Below are 10,248 nucleotides of genomic sequence, written 5' to 3'. Positions count from 1 at the left end.
GAGGCCCGTGCCTGCCGCTGCGGGGCCGTCGTTACCGTGGGAGACACGTGAGTCCGTCTGCAAGCAGGAGGCGCTGTCGGGCAGCCTCAGCGCGACTGCCCACGCACAGCTGCGCTTGTGTCAGCAGCCACGTGGTGGGGCCGCGGGAGACACTTCCAGGCCACGTGGTGGGGCCGCGGGAGACACTTCAGGCCTCGGGCTGGGCGGTGACTTTGGGTCTGGGTGCGGGCCCAGCTGCTGCGGGCTAAGGACCCCCCCCTTATGGTGGCTCTCGGGACCGCGTGGGGCGGGGAAGGGGTCCAGATCGCACCCTTTCCAGCAGCGTGCTGGCTGGCCGCATGCTGTTGTCTGGTTTGATGTCGGGGGGGCATAGCACCCCCATGCCCCCCCCCCGCATGTTACTTTGGCTATTCGTGGTCTTTTGTGGTTCTGTACAAATTGTAACATTTTCCTGCTCTTGTAAACATTTCCTTGAAACTTCCACGGGCTGCGGCGCGACCCCGCCCGGCTCGGCTCATGGCGCCTGCGCGGCCCTTCCCTTGGGAGCGGGGGCGTCTCCCAGTCCCCGGGTCCTCTGCTGCTTCAGCTGCTTTTGTGCCTTCACTTCCTTTTTCAGTTTATCACCAGGTGTTTACTTTATTTTTAATGTGGTTTGAAATGAGGTTGTTCTCATTGTTCTCTTAATTTCTCTTCCTTCTAGTTGTTATTTGCAATAGATCTTTGTGTATTGATTGTGTAGCCGCTGCCTGATGTCCTGGTTACTGTCCCACCGCCGCGCGGGGCTTGGGGCCTCCTCTGTGGTCTGCAGACAGCGAGGGCCCCCCCTTTCCGATCCGCATACACCGCATTCCCTTTCTTGGCTCGCTGCTCTGCCTAGATGCCGGCGCTGCGTTGTGGGATGTGGGGTGGAGTGAACACACCCCATCCTGGGGGCCGCACCCCTTCCCCACATTTGCTGCAGGCGTGTGGGGGTGGCCTGAGCACCCCCAGGGCACTCCTGAAGCTGCGAGCAAGTGGCTCCCCCATGCAGGGAGCAGGACAGCCTGGAGAGGACCCGAGTGTTTCTCTGGAGGGCCTGGATTTCTGGAGTGGGCACCGGGGTGACGCGGCGTGAGGGGGAACAGAGCTCTCTGTGACCACAGCGGAAGGAGGACTCCCCGACAGGGGCAGCCGGACGCCGGGGCTGACCACACTGCACAGGTCACTCATGCATCTGGCCGCGAGGAGCAAAGCTCGTCGCCTGTGGCCGCGCGGGGGCCTGGGTCCCGCCGAGGGAGGTGCGTCAGAGCAGACAGCTGCTCGGGCTCGGCTCCCGCAGCTAACCGGCAGCGGGGGAGGCGGCTCGGCATGGCCAGGGCCTGGGCGGGGTCAGGCGGACGGGGATGGAGGGCGAGAAGGCGCAGTGGGGACGCCCCGAAGTCCAGGCCGCGCCGACCGGCTGTGCTGGGGGCCTTTGGCCGGCGGCGTTGGCTGGGGCCGCGCTCACAGTGACGGTCACTGCTGGGACAGACCGCCCACCCCGCGCCCTGCGCCCGCGACCTCTCGCAGGTCTGCTCCACCTCAAGTTAAAGAAGGAAGAGAAAACAAAGCGGGGGCAGGGCGAGGGCAGCCTCCTCACGGGCCTGGGCCCAGCACCGTGTCCTGCGTGCTGTGGCGGGAGAGGGACACCCGAAGGCCGGTGGTCGCAGAGAAGCACCGCGAGCCGGGGCAGTGGCTGGCTGGACGGCATCCCCGGGGAGGTGGGTGCTGGGGAGGAGCCCGGGCCCCTGGCTGGGCCTGTGTGGAGCCGGGCGCCGGAGCCAGGGTGGCTGCAGGCAGCAGGAAGGACTCTGGCCTCAGGGAGGCGGGTCCCGGGCAGCGCGTGCAGAGTGTCCCGTGGCCGCCCCTCCCCGTGCGCCCAGAGTGAGCGCCCAGGCGGCTGAGCAGCTGCGGGTCCCCACCCCCTCGGCCAGGGCCCTGGTGCCTAGGGCTGGGCAGTGAAGTCCTGGGGGCGGAGCGGAGCGTGGCCCCAGGGAGCCCGAGGCGGGTGGCTGGGATGGCTGAGGCCTGGCTGCTCTGCTTCCTCGGGCTGGTTTCCCCCTGTTCCCAGGAGCTCCCCGCGCCTTCTCCAGGGGCATTTTTGAAATTCCCTCTCCCGATGCATGTGTCACGTGCCATTAAAATGCCCCTAGAAGGTCCCTTTTCAGACGTGATTTCCCACCAGTGTCCCGGCCTCTGTACTGAAGGGTCTTGCTGGGTGGACGAAAATGCAACTTGAGGCCACAGATGAGCCTCCAGGAAGCGGGGCTCCCGGAGCCAGCAGCAAAGGAGGCGCAGAAGAGCTCCCCCTCCAGCCCCCAGCCACTGAGGCCAGGGGCGGTTCCGGCCAGGGCCCCGGGTGGCCGGAGCCAAGCTGCAGCGCTCCCCGCGAAAGCCAGTTTCTCAGCCCCACACAGGGGCGAGCGGGCAGAGCGCTCCTGCCGCTCCCCGGGGGGTGCGGGGGCCCCGGAGGGTCTGGGCTGGCGGCTGCGGAGGTCGGCGGCCCCTCGCCTCCCCGCGCGCCCCGGGCCCTCGGCGTGGCCGGCGCGCGCTGTGCCGGGCGCTGCCCGGGGGCACCTTCCGAGGAGCGCGGCCGCCGGGGGTCCGGCCGGGAGGCGGCGGCGACCCCTCGGGCTTCCGCGGGCGCCGGCGCGACTTCCCGGGTGCGGGGCGGTCCCGGGGCCGCGCGCGGGCCGAGCCGCCCGCGTCCTGGCGCGCCCCGGCCGAAGCCCCCCGCCCGCGCCGCGCCCGCGCCGGGAAGCGCGCTCCGGGCCGGCGCCGCGGCGGGAGGACACGCAGGCGCCGCGGGCGGGGACGCGCGGGCAGCGGGCGGCAGCGGGCGGGCAGCGGGCGGGCAGCGGGCGGGCAGCGGGCGGGCGCGCCCTCCAGGAGGCCGGGCCGGGGCGCGCGGCGCGGGAGCCGCGGGGCGACAGGTGCGGGGCGCTGCCGGGCGCGGGGACGCGCAGCCCCAGCCGGGAGGGCGCGGAGGGGACCCGCTCCCAGGCGCGGGCGGCGCCCGGCACGGCTGCTCCCGGCGACGCAGGGGCTCGGCAGGTCCGCTCGGCTCCGCTCCCTCGCCGCCCGCCCCGCGCCCCGTCGGGAAGCTGCGCCCGGGCGCCCGGCCCGACCCCACGCCCGCCCCGGCCGGCATGGAGCCCGCGGGGAACCTCAGCGCGGGGAACGCGAGCGGCCGCGAGGCCCCCCGGCCCGAGCCGCCGCTGCCCGCCGGCCTGGACGTGGAGAACTGGGTCACGCTCGCGGTGTTCGGCCTGATCTTCGCGCTCGGCGTGCTGGGCAACAGCCTGGTGATCGCCGTGCTGGCGCGCAGCCGGCCGGGCAAGCCCCGCGGCACCACCAACCTGTTCATCCTGAACCTGAGCGTCGCCGACCTGGCCTACCTGCTCTTCTGCGTGCCCTTCCAGGCCACGGTGTACGTGCTGCCCAGCTGGGTGCTGGGCGCCTTCCTCTGCAAGTTCACCCACTACTTCTTCACCGTGTCCATGCTGGTCAGCGTCTTCACCCTGGCCGCCATGTCCGTGGACCGCTACGTGGCCATCGTGCACGCCCGGCGCGCCTCCTCCCTGCGCGTGTCCCGCAACGCGCTGCTGGGCCTGGGGCTCATCTGGGCGCTGTCCGTCGCCATGGCCTCGCCGGTGGCCTACCACCAGCACCTCTACCGCCCGCCGGGCAGCAACCAGACCTACTGCTGGGGGCAGTGGGCCAGCCAGCGCCACAAGAAGGCCTACGTGGTGTGCACCTTCGTCTTCGGCTACCTGCTGCCGCTCCTGCTCATCTGCTTCTGCTACGCCAAGGTGCGGCCGAGCGGGCGGCGGGGCGGGCGCGGCACTCCCGGGCCTGCGCTGAGACCCCCCTCCAGTCCCCACTTCGGCCCGGCAGGGACCCCTGCTTCACAGCCACCTGAAAGCTACTTGGAGCTGGGGGTGCCTGGGGAAGCTTGTGGGGCACTTCCCTGATGCCAGGAAGAAGGGTTTTCTGGTCCCTCCCTGCACACCCCTCCCCCGTCCTGAGCCCTGCGGTTGTCCTGGCTCCAGAGCACACCCCCACGTCCCAGGAGAGGCCCTGCCCTGCTCCTGACCTGGACTGCCTGGCTAGCTGGTGATGGGGGGCTGACAGCGCCTGCTCTGGCCCCCCACTGGCTTTTTGCAGGGTAACAGGTTGGTCACCCCCCCTCAGTTGGGACGTGGGGGTTACCTGGGGCAGGTGCAGGTCCCTGGCATGCAGGTCCCTGGGGGCCCGACGCAGCATGGCTCACACCCCGGTGGGAGACACTTCACTTTCTCCACAGCCTCCAGAGGCGGGGGCGGGGGGGGGGGGCTGTGACTGTGAGACCCCGTCCACTTCTGGAAGGCTGTGCAGGCCCTGTCAGTGATTGGGCAGCCGGTCCAGACCCTTCACTCTGCAGCTGGACTCCTGGGCTGGCTCTGGGCCCGCCTGCTCCCTGGGTGCTCGGCCACTGCCTCCCCCGCCACCAGTGGCTCTGGAGTTTTGTACTGATCCGAAGTCTGAAATCTTTTGACACACCTTGCTTACGTTCGCGCACAAGGAGTGATGCTTAGTACCTCGCAGTAGGGATTTGTGGGGCTCCGTCTGCGCACCCCGGGCCAGCCCTGTCTGGGAAGCATCTCTGGAGCCTCACCCTGCAGTGGGCACTGCCCCCTCTCCAGCCCCTCTCTCTTGCCTTCTCCCTGGCCAGCCTGTGGCTCTAGAACCTGCCAGAACCTGTATCAGCTTGGGGGGGTGGACTAGGGGGGCTGGGGGGACAGAGTTTCCTGTATTCATAAAGCATTTTCCCAGCACAGATGTGCACTATAAACCGCTGGCTCCTGCTGACCTCCGTCCCCTGGAGCTGCTCTGAGTGCCGCGTGTCTGGCCATTGTCTGACAGGCTGGGCTGGGCAGGGGGCTGGCCCTAGAGCCCACACGCCCCAGGGAGCCGCACGAACGTCCTCCCAGCTCTTCGGGAAATGGCTGGTTTGTTCATTTTGTCTTTGGCAAACGCGACCGGGGCTGGCCCCTCAGGCTGCCCTCTGGCCAAGACGGGCACTCTTCCGCTGCCTGCTGGAGGCGTCGGCTGGCCCACATCAGGCTGGAGGGGGGAACTCGGGACTCCCCGCCCAAGGGAGGGGCGATGGGTCAGCCCCAAGGGTGGGAGACTTGGGGCCGGACACATTCTTCCGTTATTTGGTTTTTGATTTAGAATCCCTGGGTCGGGAAGCAGCTTTTACTTCCTAAAACCTTTAGGGCAATGACTGAGGTCTTGGGGATGGAAACGACGAAATCAGCCTTCGGGAACGGCTGGGCTGCGCTTCTGTCATTTGGGGTTCAGGAGAGCAGTGCAGGGGTGGCGTCTAAAGCTGGTTTGTTAAAGCGCAACACACGTGATCACAGGGAGATTTTTGTACGGAAGAGGTCTGCTTCCAAGCGTGTCTGGTAGATTTTACGATTCAAGGCGGTGTTTGCAGGTTCATTGCCACGCCCGGGTGGGGGCGGTGACCGCTCGCCTGGGCCCCTCTGCTGGCCCGTCCCGGCTCTCACTGGCCAGGCCCAGGGCGGCCAACCCGGCCGGGGCGTCCTCGTGGGGATCACAAAGGACCAAAAGCACCTGAAATGACACACCTTTCCTTCTTCTGCCACCCGGGGGAAGTGCGTTCCGGAACTGCCTTCTGCTCCCGGGACTGTGGGTCTCCAAGGCTTGGGGTCCTCCAAGGTTGGGGGTGCTCTTTGAGGCTGGTGCCTCTGGGAACCGATGGGGAGGTGGCTGCAGGCCCCCCTCGCCTGCTGCCCTGCTGAAGGGTTCCTGTCCGGGGCTGGCCCCGCACGCTCTCCCTGTCGGGGATTCCTCGGGGACCCTGTGAGTGCAGCACGGGCATCAGCTGTTCGCCCCCGCGGGGGCTGCTCACTCTTTGTGGGCTGGGCAGGCTGCGAATGACCCTGTGGCTTCTCCTTGGGGAGCCGCTCCCAGGCGCAGCAGGCTCTCTCCACAAGTCCAATTGGATTAGGGCTCCTGGCTGCGCAGAGGGCCGAGAGGCTGGGCCGTGGCTTCTAGCTCTGAGACCTCACTGCATCGCAGGGGAAAAGCCCTGAGTCACGCAGAGGACGATTCTCCCTGAGCGCCCACTCCAGAGCGCACTGAGAGCTGCCGTCGGCGGGGCTGGGCCGGGAGGTCAGGCCAAGCTCCTGCCACAAGTCCTGGGGACCCGTCGCGCCAGCGTTTCCCCCCAGGGTTTGTAGCTCGGCCACTCGGCTGCCCAGGGAACAGGCCGGCTTTCTCAAGGAGCCCTCCCCAGCGCCCACTGTCTCTTGCTGACCGATGTCCACTCCCCATGGCAGTGGTCAAAAGGCGCAGTGTGTGTGTTGGGGGGGTGGGGGCCCCAGGTGGCCTGCTGGTGGGGGCTCGCAGGAAGGAGGCTGGGGGTGCCGCAGAGCAGGGCGGGAGTGTGGGCTGAGGGGGCCTCCCTGACTGGCCTCACGTGGCCTGGGCCTCCCTGCCATGTGGGTAGTCCCGGGGCACCGTGATTGACACGGGGCCTCGTGGTGTTAGGGAGCGGCTCCGGGGAGACGGGTGGACGCACAGAGTGAGGACGCAGGGGCGGGGGGTGCGGCCCATCCTGGAGAGACCAGGGCCGCCTGCAGACAGGCCCTCTGGCCATGACCCCCCAGGCCCCGGTGCCGGCCGCCCGTGGGGCTGCCCCCGTGTCTCGTCTCTGCTCCTGGAGGTGCGTGTCCATCCCGCGGGTTTGCTTCTCACCGTTGACAACGCCCAGCGTCACCAGCGCAGAGGGGACGAGGAGTCGTGGGCTACGAGGCTGCACTTTCATTCATCGTCATTCCTCTGTGTCCTTCAGGTCCTTAACCATTTGCACAAGAAGCTGAAGAACATGTCCAAGAAGTCAGAAGCCTCGAAGAAAAAGGTAAGTGCAGGTGCGCCTGCGCCCGGGGCGTCCAGTGTATGTCCGCCGCGTTGACCCGCTGCCCACCCCGCGCCTCTGGGATTTGGGCTCCCGGGCAGACGTTTGCCAGTGCCCGGCGTGGGGGACGCGGGCGTCAGCTCTGGGGAGGCTCGGGGGCGGCAGGTGTGCGCGGCGTCGGGGCGGCCTGTCTGTTGGGCGGGGGAGCGGGCGCGGGCTGGGGACGCTGCGCGATTCCCCCGAGGCTACTGCCTTGTCCTCCGGGGAGCGCAGGCCTCTCCCTCCAGCCCGGCCTCTCTGGCCTGGGATGACCTCGGCCCTGCGGGGGATTCCGCCGGAGAGTCCGGAGCCGGCCCACCGTCACTGTCTGTGTGATCCTGCCTGTCAGCCCGGCTGGCAGCAGCCCGCCCAGCGTGCTCCCGTCTCTGGCGTTTCGCGTTTTGAGGGCAAGCTATTCTATAAATCAGGATTAATTTAATCTTACTCAGATAATTTATAATCTCTGGCTTTAGAAAGTAGGAGGAAAGCAGAATGAGATTACTAGACAATCTGATTAGGGCGGAGATTATAAGCAGACATTTTAACCCATGAATATGCACCACAATGTCTTAAAATATCTTGTTTTTCTTTCTAAATATTTATTATGATCAATGGCGAGAATAATCGCAGAAATTATAGTTCAAATAGTCATAGATTTCAAAATTTCTACTTAAATCAAGTACAGATCTTCCTGGCTTTGTTATTTTTTTACTTTATTATTTTTAATTATTATTGTCTGTAAACAACACCGTGGCTGAAAACACAAGCGCTCGCAGGCCCTGGGGAGGCAGCTGGAGCAGGTGGTTGAAAGCACAAGGGTGAGCGTGTATTCATGTGTGATCCTGGTGTCTGGGCTCACCCTGTCCGGGGCACGCCAGGTCTGAGAGGCCTCTGTGCCCGGGCTGCTTCCAAGAGGAAGCGCAGGAGAGGCCTCTGCCCGCAGCAGCCCGGGCTCTTTGCACTCGCTTCTCTCCCCTCCGGTGAGGGGCCAGCAGCTCTCTGCCTGCCGGCCACGCAGTCGGGGGTGCTTCTCCCCGTTTTCGTCTTTTAGGTCCTGTTTTCCTCCCTCCGAGTTCCATTAGACACGCTGTGAGGGAAAAAGCAGATGGCTGTTGAAAACGAGCATCTCGTAGGAAAAAAGATTAGTATTTTTCAGATTCTTCCCGGCCAAGGAGGACGAGGGGCCGGGCTGGGGAGGACGCAGGCCTTTTGCACTGTCCGGAGGCAGGACTGAGGCCCGCTGCTCACGGTGGACACGTGGGGCCCCCATGTCCAAACGAGGCTGTAGCAGGGGGCGCAGGACACCATGCAGAGGGCCTGCTGGCCAGGCGCTCTGACACCCAAGGGGAGGGGGCGCTCTGGGGGGACTCCTCCGCCCTGGAGGCCGTCCATGCTGCTGGGCCTGTGTGTGCAGCCTGAGGTGGGTGAGAGCTCTGCTTTGCCCTGGCTTTCAGGTCCCTCCCCGCGGCTCTCCGGCCGTCTGCAGAGGCGGGCTGTGCGTGAGACCCTGCTGCGGCGCCAGATGAGCCTGGGCGGGGGCTGGGGCCTGGGCATCCCGAGATCAGTGCGGCAGTGCGTGGGCACGGCGGGCCCGAGGGCAGGACCCAGGGGGACTTGTGCGGGCATCAATTTCCCGGCTCCCTGACTTAGAGTGGCCAGTGGGGGCCGCTTCCTGCACCCCCTTCCTGTGCCCTGGCCTGGGGCGCAGCACCTGTTGCAACGGAGAGGGAGGGAAAGTCGGCTGTTCCAGCTGTGCTGGCAGAGGCAATTGCCTGATGCGATGTTGCTGCAGGGGAGGCCGCAGGGCCAATACCGGCCTTCGCGGGGCTGGCTGGTGTCCAGCTCCAAGGCCTCGGCTCCAAGGCCGAGCTGCTGTGAGCCGGAGAGCTGGGCTGACTCACCCCACTGGGCAGGACACCAACAGCCGTCCTGTTCACCCCGGGAGCAGCCTCGGGTTAATGACTAGCTTGTGTAGTGCCCGCGGGTGTCCGCTCCGACAGACCATTGCAGAAGGTGACACCGGAGCTGGAGAGAGGGTCTGATGCTCAGAACAGACCACACTCTGCCCTGTTTGCCGGGCGATGCGGCTGGACGCCTCTGAGACAGTGTCCGAGGAGGGAGCCGCCTGATGGGTGAAGGGCTGCGCAGGCCGCCCTGGTGGGCACATGCCTGCTGGCTCCGTGTCCTGTGCCCGCGGCTCTAGCCTGTGGGCCTGCTGGGCTGTGGGCACCGGGCGTCCACCCGGGCTGTGTCTTGTGTCTCCACGGACCAGGCCCGGCCGGGGTCCCTCCTCCCTGACCGGGGCTCCGGGGCTGCTGTGGACTTCCTGGGCGCAGAGCTGCCGCACGGCGGCAGGGGCAGTGGCGGGCGGTGGTGGGTAGTGGCGGGCACGGCGGGCGGTGGCGGGCGACAGTGGGCAGCGGTGGGCGGCGGAGGGCACGGTGGGCAGTGGTGGGCTCGGCGGGCAGTGGTGGGCACGGCGGGCGGCGGCGGGCGGCGGTGGGCAGTGGCGGGCGGCGGCGGGCACGGCGGGCAGTGGTGGGCTCGGCGGGCAGTGGTGGGCACGGCGGGCGGCGGCGGGTGGCGGTGGGCAGTGGCGGGCGGCGGCGGGCACGGCGGGCACGGGGGCACAGTGGGCAGCGCGGGCCCCTCCCGGCACTAACGCCCCCCCTCCCCAGACCGCGCAGACCGTGCTGGTGGTGGTGGTGGTCTTCGGGGTCTCGTGGCTGCCGCACCACGTCATCCACCTCTGGGTCGAGTTCGGCGCCTTCCCGCTGACCCCCGCGTCCTTCCTCTTCCGCGTGGCCGCGCACTGCCTGGCCTACAGCAACTCCTCGGTGAACCCCATCATCTACGCCTTCCTCTCCGAGAACTTCCGCAAGGCCTACCGGCAGGTGTTCCGCTGCCGCCCGCGCGGGGGGGCGGCCCTGCACGACCCGAGGGAGAACCGGAGCCGCGTGGACACGCCGACGTCCACCAACTGCACCCACGTGTGAGGCGGACGGAAGGGGGGCCAGGCGGGAGGGGCGGCCGCCGAGCCCCGCCCCCGCCGAGCCCCGCCCCGCCGAGCCCCGCCCCCGCCGAGCCCCGCCCCTCCCCGAGCCCCGCCCCCGCCGAGCCCCGCCCCGCCGAGCCCCGCCCCGCCAAGCCCCGCCCCTCCTGAGCCCCGCCCCGCCGAGCCCCGCCCCCACCGAGCCCCGCCCCCACCTAGCCCCGCCCCTCCCTGAGCCCCGCCCCTCCCTGAGCCCCGCCCCGCCGAGCCC

At 67.9% G+C, this 10,248-nt stretch overlaps 1 protein-coding gene across 1 annotated transcript; it reads left to right on the top strand.

The window, feature by feature from the left end:
* The first annotated feature begins 3,167 nt into the window (after positions 1 to 3,167).
* On the top strand, positions 3,168 to 9,981 carry GALR1 (galanin receptor 1). Its single transcript, XM_037509682.1, has 3 exons — positions 3,168 to 3,830; positions 6,884 to 6,949; positions 9,664 to 9,981. Exons 1-3 carry the CDS (start codon positions 3,168 to 3,170, stop codon positions 9,979 to 9,981), a joined length of 1,047 nt encoding a protein of 348 aa, XP_037365579.1.
* The last annotated feature ends 267 nt before the right edge of the window (positions 9,982 to 10,248 follow it).

The sequence above is a fragment of the Talpa occidentalis genome, unplaced genomic scaffold, assembly GCF_014898055.3.
Source record: "Talpa occidentalis isolate TD23 unplaced genomic scaffold, MPIMG_talOcc4v2.1 talOcc4.13, whole genome shotgun sequence".
In the NCBI taxonomy this organism is placed as follows: domain Eukaryota; kingdom Metazoa; phylum Chordata; class Mammalia; order Eulipotyphla; family Talpidae; genus Talpa; species Talpa occidentalis.
Note: the sequence above shows the minus strand (reverse complement) of the source record. Positions and strands in the feature narration are given on the sequence as shown.

What these genes read in the sequence shown, in the direction of transcription:
- GALR1 (XM_037509682.1), top strand. Translation starts at nt 3,168, where the DNA reads ATGGAGCCCGCGGGGAACCTCAGCGCGGGGAACGCGAGCGGCCGCGAG. An exon ending in TCTGCTTCTGCTACGCCAAG is followed by an intron (nt 3,831 to 6,883) that starts GTGCGGCCGAGC and finishes TGTGTCCTTCAG; the next exon opens with GTCCTTAACCATTTGCACAA. An exon ending in CAGAAGCCTCGAAGAAAAAG is followed by an intron (nt 6,950 to 9,663) that starts GTAAGTGCAGGT and finishes CCCCCTCCCCAG; the next exon opens with ACCGCGCAGACCGTGCTGGT.